Genomic DNA, 25,419 nt, shown 5'->3' with positions numbered 1-25,419 from the left:
TTTAGACATTTCAAGAATCTGCACTAGAGATGCTTCTTAGAGAGGTGCTGGAACACAGCAGAACCAAGTTTTGTTAGACTGTCACTGCAAGAGTTTCACATGAAAGAGTTTCAGAGATAATTAATCAAAGACATGCCTGAACACTGGAGGATAAATATAGTTATTAAAAAAATTAGATATTTTGAAACGGTGTAATTGGATGTGCTCTGGTGACAAACATTTGAAAGCATGACTAATGAAGTCTGGAAGAATTTTCAGATTGAGAGGTGGACAGAGTATTTGAAAAGGGACAGTGCTAGTGCCATTCCAGGGAACATAAAGGTACATAGGTGCAGGTGAGAAGTAAGTACATTTTGCCTGGGCATGGAATTGACAAATGTATCCTGCTTATGGCTTATAGGCATTGAAGAAGCTTTATTATACTGGCCCTGCTTATGCAAGCTGTAAATTAATATTAGGTTATCCGTTAGAGCTCATTTTCCAGTGTATAGTGGAAAAAAGTTGGTCCAGTTCACAAATAAGTGTATATATTTCATCTCATTTTCTAAAACAAGGATGGAAAAATATCTCAAACATTTATTCACTGTGAAACTGATCTGGTAAATAAACTGGAAAACAGCCTGGATGAAAGACATGAGATGAAACTGCAGTCAAAATGAAATGGTGAAAATGCATGAGAAGTGGCAGAGCTCTAAATGAACCAATTAATTTAATTACATCTATTTGAATAACATGATATCTTTTTTCCATTTATGATTAGACCTGTGACGAGCTAAATATCTACTATACATATTCATTATAGAAAAGGTTGGCTGAATAATTTTACATGAAGCACAACATAAAACAGTAAGCTATGTGTCTTCATTATTATTCTATATCCTGAGCAGATATTTTGTGAAGGGTGAATGATGTGTGTAGGAATTAATTACTTTAAGACTACAGATCTTTTAATGGACACTAAACAAACAACTTCCACCACTTGTATCAGCAACTGTAGACCAGGATTTTTGCACTGAAAGTCAATTGGTCAGTCAGACATGGTAAACACAGCATTTGGGTTAGACTGACAAAATGTACATTGCCCTTAACTGCTCTGCCATTGAGTGGAAATACCATCCCTGTGTTTAGTATCTAGAGTTCTTTATGAGCAAACAAGAAAAGCTGAAGTGTCAAAGTCACACACAAAAGAAGAACTTTTCGGTGGAGTTACCACAGCTATTAACTGGAAACTGCAATGGATTGAAGATCCATATTTTCTACTGCAAAATATGGCAAGATGGACAAAATAAATTTGTAATGAGCAGGCCAGGGAGGAGCTTTCAGGATTCATTCCTTCCACTTCACAGCCCAAACTCTCATGCTGTAAAATCAAATTCTCTCTTACTGGCGTCAGGGATTTTGGTTGGTGACAGAACACCAATGACTCAGTTCCATAACAAGATGTGTGGAAGGAGTTTCATCATTCTCTAGAAGTTAGAGCATATTGGAAAATTAGAAGATATGGATTCAGCTTCCCTGTGTCTGTCCTAGCTGAGATGAAAATAATTTTCCTCTTTGCATTGGGAGCTAGAAGAGAGCTGATAACACTGCAGTGCTTTGGCTGCTGCTGAGCAGCACTGGCACAGCCTCAGTGCTTTCTCCAACATTCCCACCTGACCAGTAGTCTGGAGGTGGGCAACATTTTGAGAGGGGACACAACTAGGCCAGCCTACCCAAAATGACCAAAGGGATATTCCATACTGTATAAGATCTGCACACCTAAAAGAAAAAGGATGGGGAAGTGGGGACATTAATTATTTACAAAGTTTGCTTTACAGAACAACCTCCACATATGCTGAAGTCCTGCTTCTCAGGAAGTGGCCAGACATTGCTTGCTGATCAGAAGTAGAGAATAAAAACTTTTTGGTTTTTTTTTCCTTTGATGCTTGCACATGTACATCCTTCACTTTTGCTTTAATAAACTGCCTGTATCTTCACCCATGAATTTTTTCCATCTTGTTTTTTCCCCCTGTCCTGTTGCAGGGGGGTGACAGAGCAGTTTGGTGGGCACTTGGTGTTCAGCCAGGGTCAAGCCACCACAGTTCTTCAGATTAAGGAAGAGACCAAGTTCTCACATGCTGACAGGACACTGCAACTACAAGGGGTGGACTCTGAGTGCAGAGCAGAAGGACTCTGACTCCTGTGCTTGGTGCAGTCAGATTAGTATGCTAAAGTAAATCCTTCAGAGAGCGTCCTTTGTGGTTCTAATGCACAAAAAAAGTCACTGGAGACAGAGCACTTTGTTTATATGTTGGCAGTCATGAAAGTCTTAGAGCACAATTTTGCCTATACATGTCTGAGTATTGCACAGTCATTGGAGAATAGGGCTCTGAACTGCCTTTTGGATTTAGGATTGTAAATTCTGCCTAGATTTCACTTTACAGCCTAAAGAAGACATACTGGATTTCAACTTTGTCTTAGAATCAAGATGAGTTGCTATAAGGTAAGTCAATAAATTATTTTAATGACAGTCTATTTCATATGCAAGTTAAAAATTCAGCAAGTTTTTAATTATAGAAAGTAGAAGGTTTCATATTTTAAATAATTTGTGACAAAAAAGTATGCCAGATAAAGTGATTAACTGGCACATTTAAAATTCACTTTGAGTTATTTAGAGATTTAGCTCTAGAATTTCAAGAAATTCATTCTGCATTTAAAGATCAAGCACTATAACTTTATAGAGGATGCTTTGTAGCATTAAGAAGCAAAGAACTTACATTCTCTGTTTGTGTGTCAAATGCAACAGAGTCTTAATCATCAGCCTATGACTAAAGGGCTCATTACACAGTCTGACAAACGGAGATTTATTATTGGTAGATTCTTTTCAGCATTGCACCTCAGTTTGCTCCCTCATTGATGAAATGTAGGGTTTATCTTTTAAAAAATATGTGTATACTACTCCAGTAAATTTTTCATTTGTGAGTGTATTGTTTTTACTAATATCCACCAGAAATGAAGTATTTAATTGTATATGCTAATTACATATTATTAAAAACATACAAATAATTTTCTTTGTGAAAAATGTAGCACTCCATGTTTTATCACTAAACTACCAGAACTACCAACTAAAACCAGTTGCTTCTTTAAGTTCTAGTAAGGTTCCTGCTTATAAACATATAAGCACAACAGAAACTCACAGAGCAATGTAAGGACCTGCATATAAACCTGTGTTCCTGAGACATTTGCATTTTGTGGCTGGTTCATATTTTTTATTTGAAGAAATAATGTCAGTTGTTTTCTTCAATAGATTTATCAGTGTTGGTGCTTTAAAGTAACTGTCAGTAAATGCTCACAGTTAATTATTACATAATTAATTTTTCTCTTCCATTAGTGAAATTGAGGTCCCATCACGGAATCCATGGGAAGACTGAATTCAGGAGAGGAATGATTTTATCTTTCTAAACTTTTATCAGGATCTAAAGTGAATTATGCAATAAATGTATATTGTTGATCATAAAATTATCATAATTATTTTAGAATTGAAACAGCCTTGACAAAACCCCTGTTCACAATCTCTTTCAGTTTGCAGACTGCCTAAGTATGAAAGCCAAATAAATTTCAGCCATGAGGTGATGCACAGTTAACCTTATTGCAGTCCTCAAAAGCAGTTCACAGACCCCACTGGATCTTCTGTGGATCCCCAGTTTTAAAAACAATAATGATAAGGACCTCTTGTTTCAAAATTAAACACCATTTCATTCAGTAATTCAGAAAATAATTCTTAATGTATGTAATTATTAGCAAGAGCAATATGTTTTGATTCAACTTGCATGCAACTCTCACAAAAATGTTTCTAACTAATTTTAATGGCTTTATTTAATTTTTTTTTTTTTAATATGACAAGCCCCTACACTGACTCTTTCCAAACATGCATGTCACAACTTTATTTCCAAACTACAGAACAGGCACACTGCAACCTCTCCAAAAATCCTAACCCTTCAGGTACCAACAGATATATTTGGGGTTTTCTTTTATGTTAAAAAAAGAGCAGAAAGCAGGAAAGGATTGCTCTTCCACTGACTACTGAATCAAGAAAAATAAAAAATTTAATAGTCTACATGTTTTTTACCAATAAAATACTCATTTAAATATATAATGGGAAAGCACATAGTAAGCCAAGGGTGTGTTAAGAAGCCTAGGTAAGCATTCAACATAAATCAAATCAATATGTAAATTTGTTTTTGATTGGAAACCCTACATTGATCATGAACGACCCCGGCACGGAGCAGAGAGCAGCTATGATAAATGAGCTTACATGCTTCAATGTTCCAATTAAAATCCTCAAATAGAAACCTAACACTGGGATCCAAACTGATTCATGTGATTGTCATGTGAGTGCTGGGATAGGCATTTTTTTTGCAACAGCAGACCCACTGAATGTACTAACTTGATATGCGATTTACAAAAATAAAGTGATTTTAGTTAATTATTCTTTTAAACTGCTGATGATTTTTCTTTGTGTTGGAGCAACTTTACAACGTCCAAAAAACAAAGCTCTGAATGGATGTCAAATGGGTTCATTGGAAAGGAGAAAATGGCAAGGAAGACAGGTAATCTGTCTGATGCAAATCTAGAATTTCTCTGCAGGAGGTATGCCAGCAAAACATTAGTGAGAGCTGTAACTTAAAATGCAATGCATTTGCTTTTTTTCTAAACAGGAAAATACCTTTTTTCTCTCTCAGTTAAAATTTATAATTAAATCAAAAGAATAAACTTCTTTTTGTAGAAATGTTGCTATATAGATGACATACCAAAGGAAGTAATAACTTGGCTGACCCATAAAAATTTGGGATACTCTTAAAAGTAACTTTGTACTTAAAATGAAATTTAAAAGGAACAATATTTGCTAACAAAATGCATTGCCACATGATTCAGGCAGAAATGTTTTCTCTTCTGAAGAAATTTATGGCTATCTCTTGGACAGTTTTTTCAAGGGAAAGATTCAATTTTCTTCCAAACATAGCTGTGGAATGATGCTGGAAGCGGGATGGTCTCATGCCAGAGATCATGCAGACACAGGTGTCTTTATCTTTGATTGCCCAGTCCAGCCCTCTGCTATCACATGGCACTTGGAAAGCTCTCAAACCTCATCCTAAAAAATTTAAAAAATTAAATCCACTGTTTGCCTTAGTTTCACTTTCTGATAGGATTTTCCAGAAGAATTAATGAACAAAAAATGAACTAAGGATAATTATCTACTAAATGAACACTGCCTCTGGAAGCCCTTCCTCACAGAGCACTGAAAACTGAGAGATCACACTTGCAAAAGGGACATCTCATATCTCTGACTTTACCCTGGGTAGCACAGACTTCTTTTTTGTATTAGAAAGAGAACCTTGGGCTACACACACCTATACTGTGCCTCAGGCAGGATATTTTACATTCCTCATCTAACTGCAATTCTGTTTCGGGTGGAAGTTGTCTGATTTTCTGCCATACTGTTGTGGCTTCCTGCAGGGATTTTTTGTTTGTTTTGGTTTGGTTTTTGTTTGTTGTTGTTGTTTTATTTGTTTGCTTATTTGGTTTTTGTTTTGGTTTTTGTTTTATTTGAGGAGAAGGGAAGTGGTTGTTTGGTTTCGGGTGATTTTTTAAATTATTATTATTTTTTGAAATAATAGATTTTAGTCACAAAACAGGACCTGTCTTCCATAATTTTGTATCTTTCAGTGAAGCAGTTATATCAATATTATTAAAATGTATCAATAGTTATTTCCAATGAATTTTGTTAGCCATCTTCCATATGGACGGGAAGTATCTCAGCAATCAAACAAAGACAATATATCTTTGTGAAAAACAATCAGCACACAAATCTTGAGTACAACTGTAATTTGCAATCTGGTAGAAAATATTAGTACAAGGTGGGCAATGTTCAATAATATATGACAGTAACATCAGGCACACTGATTACCATAGCTGAGAGTAGAGTTGGACAAGTCTATACATTCAAAACAGGAGTGTATTTTCTTTATTTGGATCTTGTGGCTTTCAATTTTTCTTTTTTTTTGGCTGAGTGTTTTTCAACTCTAGATTTCTGACATCAACAAAAGGGTGACACATTCTCAGAGTGACTAAAGCATCAACCATCAATAAATTTTGAATTTGAGGTTTTTTTTCCTTCAAGGTAATATTTATCTGCAGATAAACAAAGTATGCAATGCTCTCTAAACCTTCAAGACATCCTCCCAATTTGCCTCTGATGCTTGAGAAAAAGAATATGTTCAAACAAAAATGTCTTTCTCGAGTTCTGAAAACAAATCATTTATCACAGAGGTTTTTTGGAACAGCTCACCTAACAATGCTAATATTGCTTTGCACCTTATCTAACAAAAAATATCTGACAAACTAAGTCATGTTGCTACTTAATTAATCTCTGTCTTTTCATGACATTAATGGAGATATTTTATTTGCCTATATACAGACTATGTTTGCCACAAAGCTTTCAAAGTAATTACAAAAACAATCAACCTATATTTGCTGTAGTTGGGTATCATCCTTTGTTGTATAAAAACACTGCACTTACGGTCAAACAATGTTAGAAGAAAACATCATTTAATGTACGGTCTGTTAGCAACCTAAATCTCTGCTATCTGCATGCAGCAGCGTGTGACAGCAGGAGAATGAAGGGCAGAGGAACCAGTTTATTCCCTCACACACCTGACAATTGCATGCAGCAGCGTGTGACAGCAGGAGAGGAACCAGTTTATTCCCTCTCACACCCGACAATCCTAAGTGCAAAGTGCAGTCACTCTCCACAGTGGGGCGGTGGACCACACTCCCCTTGAGCTCTGCAATGGGGGAGCCTTTTAGGGTGAGCAGCCTTGCATTGTGGCAGCCCAAGAGGGATAAAAACACCCTCTAGGCAAACACCAGAGCTTAGGGAGGGCATGGGGATACTCAGGAGGTTTTGTTTCCTTCTCTTCTACAATCTCATTTACCAGGGCAAATGCAGTGAGGATCAAGCCCTGGAGACAGAAAAGGGGCCTGGAGTGTGTAGGGTACTGGGTGTGACATGCACTGGTTCAAAGAGGAGGATCTGTGCTCTCACCTGTGGAGGTCACAGCAGTCAGATCTGGGATATACCTGCTTAGCAGAGGGGCATCAGCCCTCCAAGAGCCCTTCAACACAAACACAAGATAGTGTATTTACTGATGAATTTACTCTACGAATTACCTCATAGTATTTAATCTATAAGGCACACACTTTTGGCTGTAAGTCTAAAAATAAAGCCACAATGTGTTACAGGACCTGATTTTCATTGCTGAGTGTGACATTACAAAGAATATTCTTTGTGCTACTGTCAAAGTAATGAACAAAACACTTTGCCAGGGGATATACTGATTCAGATCAATGATAAGTATGTTCTATGTCTTCTCTTGGATGCTACATGTTTACAAAGGCGTTAGTGGTTTTTTTACTCCATCAGACCTGTTTGATTGCCACTTTTTGCTTCAAAGATGATCCAAGATTACTTCCAGCTAATGGGAAAACATGATGGACAGTAACAATGAAAGTCAGAGCCCAGTGTTTAGAGCTATGACAAAAGGTGGGGGATAGCAACACATTGCAACACATTCTTGACTATTCATTTTTTTAAACTTTTGAACAGCCAACAAAAGAAGTGATTGGCAACAAATATTAAATCAAGTAGGAACAAAGAAGACCTTTGAAACCATAATGAATATGCAGCTCTTTCTGAGGGAAGAGACTGCTGAAAGCAATGAGATTTCATGAAATAAGAGCTATGGCTTAAGCTGTAATGAAACAATAAATACATACTTCACGCATATGAAAAGACACTTCCAATTTAAAATTGTCAGATGCTGGCTCCTATATTACTGCAATCTGCCAATCTGCACCATGGGGTTTAAACAAAATAGAAGAGATAAGACTGTGGATTTTCTAATATAACCATATGTGAAAAAATAACCATGATTTTTTATCTCACCTCTTTGAACACATGGCAGATAAACCATATTTCAGGAGTGGGTAACCAAAATCCTACACCACGGTATGTCATATGTCTGATATTACTTAACCTACCAGAATGGAAAGCTGCTTGTTTATTTGTGTTCTTGTTCTTTCCATAGGATTGAATGCATGTGACATCATCCAATTACAAATAAGCAAGTATGCAGCCATTCAAAGCAAAACTGAACAGAGGCTTTGCATCTATCAACAGAAAATTTTATACCTTTCTTCTGGGACAACTGAATCATCAGGAGACTATGGTTAAGACCTAACTTGTACAGAATGCAACCCTATAAATGTAGGCAATCATTATAATAATTTTTATTTTATCATACATAAAAGATCACATTGCTATGTGCATGGATATGAATATCAAATCTGGAACATCACATAGGCTTTCTACTTTTTTCCTCCTTAGTCTCTCTTTTTACTGTACCATCCTTTGCTCTGTTCTTGGTTCTTTCCCTCCTGTTCTTATCTTTCTTTTACATTTTTTTATCACGTCTTCAGGTTGATTCCTTCTCTCTAGCTCTTCTATATTTTGTCTTCCCAAATCCCTTGTTCCATTTCATTATTTACCTTCTCTCTCAGTTATTTTTATTCTTTTCCAGACTTACTTCTTAGAATCATCCATTATCTGCGCCTGGCTCACTCCCTGCTCCTGCTCCCCACACATGCTTATTATCACTCTAGTCTTGAATCTGTCCCTCACCTCCCATCTGTTCATTATTGTCAGATTGTCCATCTCATCCTGTTACAGACAGACCATGTTGCTTCTTGCTGCCCACATATGAAAAAAAGGAATCTTTTAGCTGGCTGGCTTTTCTTGATTCCACTATATCTTTCTCATACCACTTCCCACTTCATAGTGAATGGTAATAACAACTTTAAAATATCATTGAAAAAAAAAACCCAAACCCAATCCACGAAAAAACCTCACAGTCCTGGATCTGTGAAAAAAAGACAGGGCCTCTTATCTTTTGTGTGAGGTAAAAAATATAGAGGTTTGCTTTTATTGACTCTATTTCATCTTGCTGCCATTGCTGCCATTACAAAGAATTTATATATTTCAACGGTCTTTATGCCCTTTTAAACACAGACACTCATAGCAGCTGTTGAGAGCAGAGGAATCACTAAAAACAGTCTGGAGACACCCTATTGGATTGGTTAAGGAACTGAAAAATATTCTGTGTAAAAGAAAAGAGCACAGGATCAATATTTTAGCTTTTTTACTTTAGAGGAGGTTTTGGGTTTTAGACCCTTCTAAGCAATTTCAATATTTGTGGAATAGCCAATATGCTTTGGGATCACTTTCTAGAGTGTGACTGAATAGAAGTGACTCTTAGTCATATCAGAATTTCTTACCTAAGCAAGTTTATGGAAAAAAATGACCAGAAGAAGCATCTCTTTCATTTTGCTGAGGTTTTTGCCTCTGGAAGGTAATTATGGCATAAGAATTTGAGACTAAAGATTCAGGTACACTTGGAACTGCCAAACTGTTTAGACAAATCACTGAAGCAATTTGAAGCAATAATTACTTAAATAATTTTAAATCTGTAATTTAAAATCAAGACTGGAAAAGGAATATTCCCAGTTTTCTGCTGTTTGGGGAGCAAGAGGCTACTGTAAGACTTCCTGTACAAGTTGAGTTAGAGGCATTGCTCCTAAGAGTAAAGTTTTCTTGTAAGGGTAGGTTAGGATACTGCTTCTTGCAGGACCATTCTACTGTAGATTTTTGGTTTTTGAATATCCTTGACTAGAATGTTTTAGTTTACAAGGAAAGCACAAAACACAGGACAGCTAGTGTGCTGGGTTGGGAAGGAGAAAATGTGTGGCTCTGCTAGCAAATAGTTTCTGAAAGATCTACTGTCTGAACAAACGAAAGCACATGAAACTTTTCAATAACTGGTTTCACCCCCAAATCCATGGTTCAACTTTCATCTTCACAGAGAATGAAGATGAAGTTACATTGCTATATCAGATGTTAGGTTCTTTATGTTTTTATGTGATATTTTTCAATCTATTGATAAAAAACACTTGGAAATCTATAGCTGTAACACCACAAAACAGTCTGAAGAAAAAGGTAGTAGTTTAAAAACCCCATAGTTTGTTGTTCTTTTGACATGCAAAACTCTTTTATTTCTTTTGATGTATGTTCTTTCATTCCTGAGGAGACAAAAATTAAACCTCAATACTCCTCCACTTTTTCTAAAAGAATAAAGTAGAATTTTATTCCATAACTTTCCAATGAGAAATATTTTGTTAGTATTTGAATTTTCCAATTTTTATTCTTTTTCATTCAGGAAAAATTGCCCTTTTTGTAACCACTGCCCTAGAAAACTAGCATTTATGACCAACAGTAAATATTTATTTTTTTTTTTCAGCAGACTTCATTTTAGGATGATCATGTGGATGATGTTTTACGCTTGGTAATTACTTTTAAAGAAGTTTGTTAAAAGATTGATCCATATACTGCATGTTGACAGACACTGACCTGAAGAATTGTCTCTGGAGTGTGTAGATTTGCAGTGTGCAGGACTGTCAGGCAGTGATGCAGGTAATTAGCACCTGATGTGACAACACAATGGTACCACAGCCACTATGTCTCAGCTTAATGGAATGGATATTCACCTTGAGATCCTGTGACACAAATGAAGTGAACTAACCCTCACTGTCACTTCAGTAAGGAACTAGCAGGGAGATATTTAAAAACCCATAAATGTTGGAAGCTCCTGAAAGCTAGAGAACCAGTTACTTTTAGCTGAAGTGACAGTGTCTGCCAAGATATCCAAGGAACTAAATTTTTCTCTTTAGAGCAATTAGTCAATCATGGACCTGTGATAAAATATGTCCCACTTCATACAGCTGTGCAAGAATTATTTTAAGTGATAAGGTTGCTACAGTGAAGCCTGGCTGATTTTACAATCAGCTTGTACGCTGTTAGAGTCTCTAGCAGCATGCTAAGAAATGTCAACAGTAATTAAAGCCAGTCATTTTCAAATACATGCCATGCTTTGGCAATGCTGAGGAAGGCTTTTCACAGTAAGAATTCTCAGCCCTGTGAGCATAGATTTTTTTTAAGATTTTTTTTTTCTTTTTATGGGAAGAAGAACATTTTTCGCTTTTTCTTTTGGCAACACCATTTTGGAAGATGTTTATTCATTAAAGGAATTGTATCAAAAATCACAGAACTACAGGTTTCTTCTCTCAACTTGTCACAGTTCTTACTGAGCTTGAATTTAAGGATTGTCCCTACGTGCAATTCCGAGTACATTTCATGGAATTTATTTTAAAAATTTGTGAAACACTTTGGCAAAACATCTGAAAATTTACTGAAAAGTGGCATTTCAAAATACTGAAAAGAAATTGTGCTAAGGTTTTGGCAAGTACTTTTGGAAAAATAAAAAAGCACAAATTTGCAAATTGTTAACAACTTACTTCTAAAATAAAACATTTAAATGTTGTTTCCATTTGCAAAGAATTGAAGAAGAGGACAGTGGCTCCCCTGTACCCAGTTCATTTAACTTTTTGTGCTGTCCTGATGTAGTAATCTAAACATGACCATCTTGACCCAGGTAAGCTCATTAGCAACAGAGGTGTGAGGTGCTTCAGGACAAAAGCTTCTCACTGTGTGAGGTTTGTAATTGAAGCAGTGTCAGAGGCTTGGACTTTTCATTTGCCAGAAAGGTCTCTTTGGCCAGTCTCATAGGTAATAAGTACTTCGTTAATGTAATAAAAATATAACAGAGACAACTGGAAACACCCTCATCCAGGATACTCCTCTGGAGACAGAAGAAAGTATTTTTTTCACAAGAGGGTTTTCAGAACTTGGCTAAGGCCAGTGTTTTGTTGTTATGAAATGTCAGCTGTCCCCCCCAGACAACAAGTGATAAAGCACTTCTCTTACCTTCTGCTAAAATAGTTTGGAAATGGTACAATTGTTAATGAGAGGTTTCTGTTGAGAAAAGTCCTCTTAGCTCCAACTTGTTTTCTATTTGGACAATATTTAGCTTTACTGTAGACTTCTTACAATCATCTCAAATAAAAAAATGACTTGGGACTACCCTTTTGGAAAAGTGCACTGAAGACATAATGACAACAGGAGAATATGCTAATGCTGTTTAAGTAAAGTAATATAATAATAAAATTTTTGAATGCCCTCATGCCGGAATTGGCTACTTAGAAGGTAAAGTGGTTCACATTTGATACAAAATGTTGAAGAAAGAACTTAAAAATATCTTATTAAAAAGTTTATCCCTTACTGTATTTGGGTTGCCCTCAGACGAAGGAAAGAATGATGAATCTGACTCCATGTTCTCAGAAGGCTAACTTATTATTTTATAATGCTATATTATATTAAAGAATACTATACTAAACTATATTAAGGAATACAGAAAGGATCCTTATAGAAGGCTAAAAAGATAATAATGAAAACTTATGACTCTCTCTCCAGAATCCCGACACAGCTTGACCTTGATTGGCCAATAAGTCAAAATAATTCACAGCAGAAACCAATGAAACAATCACCTGTTGGATAAACAATCTCCAAACACGTTCCAAAGGAGCAAAACACAGAAGAAGCAAATCAGATAATTATTGTTTTCCTTTTTTTCTCTGAGGCTTCTCAGCTTCCCAGGAGAAAAATCCTGGGCGAAGGGATTTTTCAGAAAATGTGAATGCCACAATCCCTTTTTGTTCATTTAATGCACATCAGAATTAATCTATGTTGCAATTTTAAAACTACTTTAGCTCATTAGAAATGTTAAGAAAACCAATGCAAGCATCACATTACCTTAGTACCTGCTGCTGTTTTAATTGATATTTTGATTTTATTACTTATTGATATTTGTACAGAAATTGTGAAGAGCATTTTTAAAGTCTTCATTGTTTTTAAATTAAAAAGTATGATATAATTATACATTTAATTCTACCAGGTTCATGCAAGTATTTCTGGTATGAATGAATCAGTATCTTGAAAGAGATAATATCTTGGTCCTCTCAGGGTTAAAAGACATATTTCTTGCCTGGAAATAGCATCCTCACAACCAGCAACAATATGTTTCATAAATTTTGAGCTCACTATAAAAACCTTTCAGCATGATTATTCTTCCAATGGAAAAAAAAGGTAGTAAATTCATTATTGTCTTTAGCTCAATACAAACCTGTTAAAGAAGTCTGCATTTTTCAATGCCAATACCCAAATCTGAATCAAGAGAAAGCTTTCAACATGTGCCTACTATGATCTTTTTCTCTTTTAGTAGTTTAGCAGGCTATCAATGAAATATTTACCTGACTAGTGTGGCTCTCCCTGTGCCTTTGAATCGATGAGCCTGCTGTAGTGCCGGCAGACAGTCTGGAAAAGTCATTTTCCTCTGGTAATCCTAAAGCAGAAGAATACTAAATTATAATCTGAGATTTATGCACTGGTTGATTTCAAAATGTGGCTCAAAAGACTTTGATATGTTTTACTAAAAAAGAAACAAAAAAAACCCAAATCACATATTTCCTGAATATTTAATATTTCCATACTTACTGAAACAGAAAAATTCTTTTTTACCATGTAGGGATAATATAATAGGTATGCATGCTGGTTGACAAGAAGGAGCAATTGTAACTAAAAAGCCTGCAAATAACACTTTACCTATACACTGGCCAGGGATTCCTCCTGCAATGCAGAAATCCCTGGTTCCTCTTCCCCTGGTTTGTTTTCATGGCAGAAGCAATGCAAATGGAAAAAAACATGCCTGCAGCATTCTGCTCTCAAATTATATCTCTGTGCCACACAGGAAGTCAATATTAGGTCCAGGATTCAAAACTTCATCCCCTCAGTATAATACATGTTTTTTGGAAGTCCTGTAACTATAATGCACTCTCAATGTGGGAATTAGCTGTCCAAAATTTAGCTGTGTAAAAACCAGTCACCCAGTGTAAAACAGCCAGGTAATCTCCTTCTGCAGTCAAGAGAAACAAACACCTCTGCAAAGTCGATCCTGTAGTGAGGCTCACAGCTTGTGCTTCCCCATCACTTCTGCAGCAGTGGGAGTAGCATTCACATAGCACTGCAGGGGATCTGAAAGGTGGGATGAAGGGAAGCAAAAGGAGGAGCAGAAACAAATGGAGTCCACAATGGGCTTTATTAAGCACCTCACAGACAAGAATCACAGACACCATGGTAGGTCTGTGAGTTGGGCTAACAGAGCTGGAGATCATTTTTCCCATAGCAGCCCTCATAGTGCTGTGCTTGTGGTGGGCTGACTCTGGATGGATGCCAAGTGCCCAACCAAGCAGCTCCATCACTCCCCTCCTCAGCTGGACAGGGGGAGAAAATATAACAAAGGCTTGTGGGCTGAGATAAGGACAGGAGAGATCACTCACAAGTTGCTGTCACGGGAAAAACAGACTCAGCGTGGGGAAATGAACTGAATTTATTTATTACCAATCAAAATCAGGGTAGGAAAATGAGAATTAAAACAAAGCTTAAAACCCCTTAAAGCCCCTCTATTCTCCTTTTAGTTTCCCCCTTATAACAATCCCTTCCCATAACTTTGTAATTAGGGACATTTTTTAAATTTTCTTTGTTCTTCTGAATAAAGCTCATGTAAAGTATTCATAAATATGGATCTTTTTCTACATCATCTGGACTTCCTGTGAACACACAGACAGTGAAGAAGGCGAATCCCTTATTTGAAGCTCAGGACCTTGTTTGAACCAGGTCAAATCTGAGAGTCCAGCATTTCAGTTCTTTACTGCTTGCTGCAAAGGGAATCTGAACCTGGCCTCTCAGTAATTGGAATTATGTGCTGTTTTGAGGTGAGATTATCACTTTTTGAAGCTGGGAAATTATATATTAGGTATGTACAGGGGAAAGGTGCGACATCCAAGGTATCTAGTGTACTGCTAGTCTTGTAAATTATATGTCAGGTACCACTATTGCATTCTTGTCTACATTAAATTCTCTGTACTCCAGGTAAAAATTCTCCTTTTGTAAGATCCCATGATTTTTGGTTGAATGAAATGCTTGAAATAAATTTCCCTCTAAAAGATCTCAGTTTTTGTCAATGCAAAACAACTCCCTTTTTCAAATAATTTCCTGAACTAAAAATATATTTACATGGATTCAGTTTGGATCCATCTCAAATAAAGTAGTAAAAAATTAACATAATTTTAATGCAAAGTACCTTCTAAAAGTAGGTGCTATTCATTTAATTCAAAGAGAAGCTAAAATGTAAAATATTTTCATAATTCTAGACCACCATAAATGAATAAAAATACGTTCCTAAGCCAAACAGCAAGTTCTGAAAAATATATTGCTTTTGTACTATGTTAATACACTTTAGCATTGACTGCCCAGGACAGCCTTGAGCTAAGAATCAGGTTATCAATGATTTTCTTTTTATTTCTGTAAAAAGCACTTTGATAATTGGCCTTATCAAATAAGTAAAGTTGCCATGTACAGCAACAGCATGTTGTCACAGACATGGCAAGCAGAGGCTTGGTAGAGCTTGGAAAGACAAATGGAGTTGTTCATTACATCCTAAGAGCTTTCCTTTACGTACCCCTAAGTAAATATTAGGATATCACAGTTGTGCACTGAGCAAGACCTTGTTTAATTCAGTCCAAGGTTGGCAGCATCAGTTTAGCTGGGCCAGAGGCAAAATTACAAGAACCTAAGCTAATCAGGGTGCAGTCTGGAGTAAAAAATAACACCATCTGGATTGGGCTTTCCTGCAACTACTCAAAAGCAAGCTGAATTGGGCTTTTTTTTTTTTTTCCAAAATTAAGTTTTCTAAACATTATTGCTGCAATTATATGTGGCACTGTTTTGGGTGATGTAGGATCACAACTTTCAGCATTGCAATGTAAAAGGTTCTTTCAGGCTGTCTGATACTTTCTGTATTTGGCAAAAAGCTCTTTCTTTCAGACTAAGAATCCTGCTAAGTATGGAAGATTTGTGGTGAAATCACTGTTTTATAGCACAGAGATGTAGAAAGGTGCTGCTCCTTCTGTCAAAAATAAAGTAAAAAATAAGAGCAATTATATTCATTACACAAAATGAAAAAGTAACTTCTATTAAAAATCTGAACTCAGAGAAGTGTTATTTCCTTAGGATTAGTGCTTTTAGAACCTTGAAACAATATCTGTCACTGCTCTTGTACCATTTTGTGTTGCAATAATAAACAATATCTCATTCATTAGTACGGCGCCTACAGCAAAGGGAGATCCTGATTTCCTATTTTCTGTCCCATTTGTATTGGTTATAGGTTTAGAATCTCAAAATTCAGTCCTCCAGAACTTAGGCTGCTTATAGACTTGGAGCTGAAGGAATTACAAATTCCTTAGCAGAGGTTGTTTTATGTTCTTCACATTCAGTTTTTATTGGAGAGGGGCTTATCAGTTCACACATAGAAAGTTAAGCCAGTTCCAGAAAGAGATATTTCACGACTCAGAAGATTCTAGCTTGACTATACCTTACAAAGCTCATTCAAGGAAACACTTCAGCAATTTTATGTCAGAAGTATTTTGGGATTAAAAACTACTTACCATTTGATACTGAATTTCCATTTTCAGCAGTCACAGAACTGGACAATGGATTTGATGACTGAGTTCCATGATTATTTGCATTTTTATCCTGCGTTTCTGATCCAGGATCTGATGTATTTGGATCTTCCCTGCTCCTCAAGTTCAGATTAGTTTCAGCACCTGACAGAAACAGAAAAAATTATTGTCAGCTTCCTTTTAACTAGTGCCTTTCACATGTAATTAAATGAAAACTAAACTAACAAAGACAGACCAAGTTGCTATATTAAATTAATCACTAAATTAACAAGTTCAGTGATAAAAGTGAAAGATTTAAATCAGTGATTTTTGCTTTTTTTTGGTTGGTTGATTTTTGTTGGGTTTTTTTGTTACTGCTCCACTTGAAGCTTTTTAAAGTTTAGGGGAGTGAAAGGCATTACAAAATTTCATTTGTATTGTTTCTTCCCCCACAAATATCAGTGGATATAGCTCACCAAGCATTTGAATTGTTTCTATTTTAAGATTCTATTTCACTTGAGCTTGCATAGCACTGTTATCATTGCAATGCCTTTCATCATTGCACTAAATGATACTAGAAACAGATATAATGTGATCTTATCCTTTTCTTTTACCACCTACCACAAGAAACAAACTGGCTTTTGAGATTAAACCATAGTAGCAATATTCCCTCCAGCAGATCCTCCCTGTGGCCATTGTTTACCAGCCTCAGGGCTCTCCAGCCATCACTTGTCATTTTCTATAAAGTGCCAGCTATTCAAGTCAGAGCCTTTTAGTTAAATTTCTTCAAGACATCAAGAGGAGGTCTGATCCTGTAGGAGTTCCAAAGCTTTTTAGCATTTGTTCAAAGAGAAGGGCAAAACAAAGCCCTTATCTTCTTCTCCCTCTGACTGATTGCACGTCCAGGAAAATCAGAACAGCTCACAGCAAAGTGCCTGGAGCTGCCTCTGAGCTTGCCTTGGCTCTGTCTGCCCAGTGCTCCACAAGAAACAGGCTCAAGTCATCGGCTGTGCCTGAGTGGGGCTCCCCACTGGAGCTCAGGGGCCAGGGACACATTCCAAGCTGGAAGACAAGGTGGATGGGGACAGCAGCAGGGTCCACACTGCAGTACCTGTGTCCCTGTATCCCCCACTCCACTCCAGTGTGACAGGGCTGATGAAATGCTGCACTGGCAAGGTTATGCATTTTCTTAAGGATTTATTTCTCTTTTCTATGTTTGTTTGGTGTTTTTTTTGTTGTTTTTATTTTGTTTTTGGCTGGTGGCTTTTCTGTTTGTTTGTTTTTCTTTTGCATTTTTGGGGGGTTTTGTGTGTGTTGAACATATATACATATTCTTTCCTTGCCACAGTCAGGTTTGATTCATATAAGGCAAAGCTGAATTTGGTGCTTTCTCCATTTCAGTCTTCCAGACTATTTTTGCTCCCTCTGAGGCCTGGCCTTAACTGCAGGGCTGATGTGTTATAGCTGACCCTGGTGCAAAGGTTCTCCTGTAACACTCTAAAATAAAAATGTTCCTTCTGTGACAATTCTGAGAGAGTTATTCCTTGATTTTGGTTGTCATAATGATAGCAAGAACCAATAGAGGTCAACAGACTAGCAATTATAACCAACATTTGAGCATTCATCCATACTTCCAATAACATCCTCAGCTTTCCCAAACATATGATATATTCTTATAAATCTCAAGCACATGAAAATTTTTCAAGGGGAAGGAGAAGCATTTTTTTCACCAGGTAAGAGATGCTTAACCTGAAGATTTTAAAGCCTAATGTTGACTGTTCTGTCAATTTTTCATTTTTATGCCTGAAATAAAAATCCATCTGAAAAAATCCATGGAAGCCCCAACACTAAAAACTTAATTAATGAAATGGAAGTTTTAAATCCATTCTGGTTCCCTCAAAAAATTTAATTGAAAAGGTCTTTCCTTTTTTTGTTTAGCTTTTAGTTATCTAACACTGAATTGTTCTTAATATTTCTTTATCTAAAAAATCTGTCTTGAAAAGTCAAAAAGTTAATTTTCAAACTGTCAGATAAAAGATTTCCATGTTTGTTTGATTTTTGTCCCTTCCTCCCTTGCCCTCTTTCCTTGATCATTATATTTTGTCAGATCTGATTGGATTGTTTCCGTGACACTGAAACATAAAATAAAACATTTCATCAAACGGATCTTCAGGCAAATGTGCTTTGTATTGCAAAAATTAGGCCAGCTCTACTCACAATAACTGACTTGGGAGAGGCTGAGATGGAAAGTCTGAGATGGAAAATGCATATGGTACAATTATAAGAGCATGCCTGATTTAGCTTTTGTACAAGCAAGTTGACTGCAAAATGCATCTTTGCAGCTCATTTTATATTTGTCTGAAAAGGAAATGTCACTTTTAGATGTTACTAGTCAGTGCACTTGCCTATAGATCATAATCCACCTACATAATTATCGTGCCACTTTTTACATAAAGCTTCTTGGGGAAGTGGCTGGGATCCTTATTTTTCTTGATATTCGAAAGATTTATTGATTTGCCTGACATGTGTAATTCATTTGAGAATGAACAAGTAGAAAGACTTTTTCTTGCATTGGTGTTTGCAGAAGCCTTTTGTTTCATAGGTACATTGATATCTTTTCAGGGCATTAACAAAGGGCTCTTGGAAAAAAAAATCTTTTCTTCTTTATATCTGTAAAATGAAATACTACAAAGAACTGTGGATAGCTACTATGAAGCTAGAATAACATACTAAATTGGCAAAAATAAGTAGTGGAATATATGCAGCATATCTTTGGGGACGGCTATCTAGACACAAATTTTCTATCCCATTTGCTATATTCAGTCATGGTAAGAAATACACCCCTTTAGTTTCTGAACAGAAAACTATATAGAGAAAATATATTTCATAGTGCCCTATTTAGCTGATCTTGGGGGTGGGAAAGAACCCTATATTTTATTTCAAAATAATCTAGGTTATATAAAGGTACTTGAACTAATTTCCTATATATAGGCATCTTCAGCTCCTCATTGGAGGAGATTCATGTGAGTCTATAGAACAAGTTTAACTGTGTACATCAGCAAACTTCAACCAGAGGTCAGGAGAGAGCCCCTGAAATCAGCTCTGGCCCACACTGGACAAGCTCCCCCTGCCCCAGCCTCTGCTCACAGGACCATGCTCCAGCCCTGAACATGCACTGTGTCCAGTTCTGGGCTCCTCAATACAACACAGACAAGCGACTGGAGAGGGTCAGTGCAGGGTCACAAAGATGATGAGGGGTTTGGAGCATGTCGCTTATGAGGACACACTGCAGGAGCTGGGCCTGTTTAGTCTGGAGAAGAGAAGACAGAAGGGATCTCATCAATACGTATAAATAAATATCCCAATGGCTGATGTCAAGAGGATGCCAGAATCTTTTTGGTGGTGCTCAGTGACAAGGAGCAGTAGCTGTAAACTAAAACACAAGAAATTTCACCTTCCACCTTCTGAGGAAGAACTCTACATTGAGAATGGCAGAGCACTGAACAGGCTGCCCAGGGGGCTTGTGGAGTCTCCATCTCTGGAGACATTCAAAACCCATCTGGACATGCTCCTGTTGTAGTGACCCTGCTTTGCCATGGGGTTGGACTGGGTGATGTCCAAAGGTCAATTCCATCCCTAACAATTCTGTGATTCTGTGATTACTGGAGTAAACTTGTTCCAGGTTATCAGCATCTTTCTGCAGTGGGAGGCACAAACTGGCCACAGTACCTGGGTATGGTCTAACAAGGAGTGCTGGGTGGAGGAATGACTGACACAGCCCTGGATGCAGTTGGCTGTTTCTGCTGCCAAGGCTCACTGCCAGCTCCTGTCCAGTTCCCAGAGCCCTCAGCACCCTTTTCCCAGGGCTGTTTCCCCCAGTCCCCATATCATTGTACTTTTCAAGGTGCAGCACTTTGCATTTACTTTTTCATTAAACATGCCAGAAGGTCCTAACTTTATCTTCTGTGCTGAGGTATCCCTCTCTGTCCTGCCTCATACTATTCAAAATATCCCTGAGCATAACAAAGGTGTATCCTGACATTTTATCATAATATTTCTTTTTAGAATTTCTACTGATTCCTACTTTACCTCTCAAGTATTGGTCTGAAAAGCACTTTCCCCTCATGTTTTCTTAGTCACTTAATGTAGAAGTTTGGACTTTTCTCCACATGAATGCTGATGTGCTCCTGCTGGCATCAAACCTTGCAGATACAAGTATGCAGTGCTCTCTCATCCCTTATCAACATTCTAAAACTAGGTTCCTATATTTTCACATCTTCACCAACATGACAAATCTTTTTTTTTTCAGACTTGTGCTCTGTTATTCTCACTAGATGGATGGATTACTTACCAGGTTTCAATATTATTTTTTTTTAGAGTAATGACATCTTTAACAGTTTTCAGCTGCTAATAAATGCTATTTGTAGAGACATCCATGCCTACTTGCAAGAGACTAGCTACAAAGATGTATCAGCTCTAGAGCATGGTGGAAGTTCATGATTATAAGAGGAATAAGAGGAACAAGCTTAAAGTGAAAAATCTAGAGTCTGCAAAAGTGAACAGTGTTTGGACTATTATTTCAGTAAACTGACTTTGCCAAAAAGGTATCTCTGACTCAGTGAAGTCCTACTCTGACTAATCTTGCAGTTAATGAGTATGTATGGACTAAAAGCAAGCTCCATATTCCAACAAATCCACAATTAATTACATCAGCATTACTTGAAAAGTGCAAGAGGAACAGTATGCAAAACAGGCGGCTCATGAAACCCACAGTTGCTCATTATTAGTGTTCTTGGAAGAGACTGAGTTTAAAACTCAAGATAAAATCATAAGGCACAGGATGGACAGAATTGCACTTATTTTGTAAAAAAAAATCAGAGTATGGCAATGATGGAAATTAATGTATTTGCTTCCCCCACCCGCCCCCATTTTTTAGTAACTATCTCACTTTTAAAAGAAACCAATACACTGAAAGTCTACATGCTAAAACTTTTTTTGTCAAAAGATTGACTTAAAGTCTTGACTGGGCTATGACTTCCAAATATCCTATTATAAAACTCTTTTTTCTCAAACAAAAAAATGTATGGCCCTAAGCATCATAGTTATTTCATAAGTAGTATTTAGCCTGAACTAATGATTTATCACCAAATTAGAAAATGAGCCAGTATTAGCTCTATTTATATGACAGATTAAAGTACAAAACTGAAATATTTTAAGAGACTATAAGTTTTCTAAGGAAATCATATACTTAGCCTATTTTATAAAGTACAAAGACAAAATATAAATTGATGACTAATGTCAGAATTTAGGTTGAATCATCAAAGACTCATTGTACAGCAAGATATGAAAACCAGTATTATTAAAGGCCCAGCAGTAACTCACCTGAGAGGGTTGCATTTTTCTTTTCTGTCAAATCCCTTGTTTTGCTCTCCTTTATTTAAATGTAGGTACATCCATAATGTATATGGATACATTCGTCCCCATATGTTCTTTTTCAAATACTTCTCCTTTTAACATTTAGTGCTCACTTACAGTCTAACTGAAAGCTCAGTAATAACAACAGAAGGCTCCACTGCTTTCAGCAGGTTTTGGATCCCATTCGTGCTTACCTTGGATGCTTTATGCAGCACTGCTTGCTTTGTCTACCCTGGTTATTCAAATGTGATCACAACTGTTCTCTGGCCCTGAGGCAAATGGTCAGAGACCCATATCAGTACTACTGCACTGTCCTTGCTCTCCACAGCGGAGAGGAATCCAAATCATCTACTGGGAATAGTCCCTGGAGCTGTGTCTTTTCCTGAACCACTCCCAGATCTATCTGGAAGGCAGCCAGCCTGTCAGGTCCCAAGAAAGGCTGGGGATTGCTCTGCACTTTGGCTGTGCCCAGGAGTGAGCTGCCATTCCAAGGACATTCCCTGGCATTGGCTCAGTAAAACAGATACAGCCCTTCACTCTGACAGCACTAGTTACCACAACCAAAAATCAGTGGTCAGTATTAATCTATCTCAGAAAAAAAAAAGGAAAAATATGGAAGAAAAACTGCCTCAAAATCATATGGGGCTGGTGGAGCACTGAACTGTTGTGCAGCTTCTACCAAAGCCACATTTAAAGGTTTCATCGTAACTGTACAGGGAGAGCAGATTCTCCCTGTTCTGCTCAGGTATAAATGAAGCCATGCACTCCTCTCAGTATGATTTGACACAACCATTCTTTCAAGGCACACATTTCTTTTCCAGAGAACTAATGATGAGTTTCCAGCTGAGGAAATTCAGTGTCACAAGCTAGGCAGGACGCATCTCAGTCCTAAAGCTGAAACAATCTCAGTATGAAATCAAACATTATTCCCCCATTAATGGAAAACATGAGTTTCTATAACTGATTATCAATACACAGTTTTTGGTATCAAGATCCACAGTTACATATTCTGTATCAGCAACTATGAAAACAGGAAAATACATAAATTCTGGCAGATAAATTCAGGTAGTACAGGAGGAGAAGATTTTTGTACCTGTGCTACCATGGAATGTAAAAGCTAAATAAATTTCTCTAAAACCTACAGCTGGTATCCAGCAAAATGCAAATTTCAAATCAAGCAGCTTGTTATTAAACATGCTAATAAGAGAGAACTGATGGATCCTATTAACCAGCATCTGAAAGTCAAGACTTTGCAGATAGAAGGGATTTCTAATCTGTGCTCTCACTCTTTCTTGGGAAAGTTAGGAATACACTGAATCCTAATGGCTGAACCTGGATATTTTTTTTCATTTACTGTGACAAGTGGATGTTGTGAAGTGAGGGGAAAAAATTATATGGCAATTTCAGAAAATTTGCAGATTTTATTTGATGAAATAGGAATACACTGAATCCTAATGGCTGACGCTGGATATTTTTTTTCGTTTACTGTGACAAGTGGATATTGTGAAGTGAGGGGAAAAAATATATGGTAATTTCAGAAAATTTGCTGATATTATTTGATGAAGGAAAGAGAGAAGAAGTTTAAATAAGAACAGACCATTTTATTTTGAGTCAAATGTTTACCCCTGTGTTTTCTTGTACCTTTTCAATTACACTTGGCGTTCCCTGTTTTGCTCTGACTTTACTGTTGAGACATTCTTTGTGCCATTTGCTAGTTACCCTCAGCACAGGTTGTCTGGGGTGTCCTCTTGCTGGATAAATGCATATTGCCTCAGAGTAATTCAGTTTACTCATACGAAGTCCCACCGTGACCCTCTGTAACATGACTGTTTACTTTGTCTGCTGAGAGCTCGAGGCAAACAGCTGCATCTTATTTGCTGAAAGAAATGGAGCAGGCTGAAAACTGTCAAGACAGGATTCCCCCAGCCTATTAGCATGTGCTCCCTGTCTCACCCTTTTAGCTGTGCTGCTGGCTGCCACTGCCATCAGAGGCAATAATTACTCACTGGTTTATTTCACCTCACAAAGCCTACCCTTACAGCAGCAATTGTCTAGGATTCTCCCCCCACCAGTGATGCTCCCAGGAGGGTAGCAGTGAATTCGTACTGTCACTCCCAGCATTCTTTCTCTCTGAGCTGTGTAAGTGGAGCTATCACATGGTGTTACTCCAGAAGCCACACAGGCATGGTATTTACCATGGAGCAGTTAACTACAGAAACAGGCCACTTATTTTGTCAGGGAAGCGGCATTTGTGGAAGCTTTGTGTAAACACTGGAAAGCAAAGAGAGAAGACAGAGGCCTTGGAGAATATCAGGTGACAAAACTCACTCAGCCTGAGGAAAGAGTTCCTCTGAAGAATTTTGTGTTAGTGTGATACCAGCCAGCCAAATTTCAGAGGATGAGGCTGGTAGTAAGAAGGAGGTTGCAGAACCAGCTGCAGGAGCTCCTAGGTCTGGTTCAGCCCTTAAGAGCCATCAGCTCAATTATAATTTTGTAAATAACAGCTCTGGAAAGTACAGAACAAGAAGGTTTCTTCTGCTTTCTCTGATGGATTTGTGCTGGTAGAAAGACAGCGCTCTCATTTTACATTTATTTCAGTGTCAATCATTACAAGCTACAAACCTTTCCCTCTTTCCTAGAAGTAATGTCAGAGATATCTCTGGATCAGGTAAACTCTCAGAGTTGGTGTGGGACGGATAACATAAATGCCTTTTTTTTTTCCCTGTCTGAAGCACTCTGGCCTGTTTGAAATAGTTTTTTTTTCCCATCATGAGATTAAGAATACCATTCTGAAGTGGAGAAAACAGCCTTCTCAAACAGTGGTAAAGGATGAAGAATAACTGGACAGGCTGCCATCTCTCCTGCCTGATAGTATCTGAGCAAGAACTTGAAACATCTTTTCAGTGCAGCAAGTGAGCTGGACTCCAGTCAGGGCACATATTTCAGAGACTGGGGATTTAATTTATCACATCTCTAGGAAGTGATCTCTGAAGGCCATTCTGAGGTCCATAACAAACTACACAGGGCAGGAAGGAGGGCAGTCATTGTCCCACTGCCTGGGACAATATCCTGCCTGAGAAGAAACATTTGTTCCCTCCGTGTCCCCCTCTTCCCCATCTTTTCAAGTCTAATATGGAAAAGAAGTAGTTGATTTTACTGTTAATAGTTTTATTGACTGCTAGGTGTGTTGATTGGTTGACCAAAGGGTCTGTTTTTGTATTTGCATGTTTAAAAACTGCTGATGTGCTGGAAGAGGTGGAGGTAATTTGCTAAGAAACACAGCTTCCCTTTTTTAAACTGTTTTCTTCAAGTTTGTGTGGATACAGCAGTTCTTCTTGGACATTTAAGTCTGTTTAAGTTTCTGTGTGGTATCTCAGTTATAGAACAGCCTTTACTGCTGGGCTTTAGCTGCTCTTGAAAGAAACTATGTGACGAGACACTGTCTCAACCTTCCTCCTCCTC

At 37.4% G+C, this 25,419-nt stretch overlaps 1 protein-coding gene across 2 annotated transcripts in view; it reads right to left on the bottom strand.

The window, feature by feature from the left end:
• The window catches only part of MYO16 (myosin XVI), a 326,118-nt gene that overhangs the window by 5,994 nt on the left and 294,705 nt on the right, over positions 1-25,419 (bottom strand). For both annotated transcript variants that reach the window (XM_031056227.1, XM_005419960.2), the window contains exons 33-34: positions 16,549-16,707; positions 13,297-13,388 (exon numbers count right to left, since the gene is read on the bottom strand). In XM_031056227.1, coding sequence (XP_030912087.1) covers positions 13,297-13,388; positions 16,549-16,707 — 251 coding nt within the window. The remainder of the gene's footprint in view (positions 1-13,296; positions 13,389-16,548; positions 16,708-25,419) is intronic.

The sequence above is a fragment of the Geospiza fortis genome, unplaced genomic scaffold (assembly GCF_000277835.1).
Source record: "Geospiza fortis unplaced genomic scaffold, GeoFor_1.0 scaffold192, whole genome shotgun sequence".
Taxonomy (NCBI): Eukaryota; Metazoa; Chordata; class Aves; order Passeriformes; family Thraupidae; genus Geospiza; species Geospiza fortis.
Note: the sequence above shows the minus strand (reverse complement) of the source record. Positions and strands in the feature narration are given on the sequence as shown.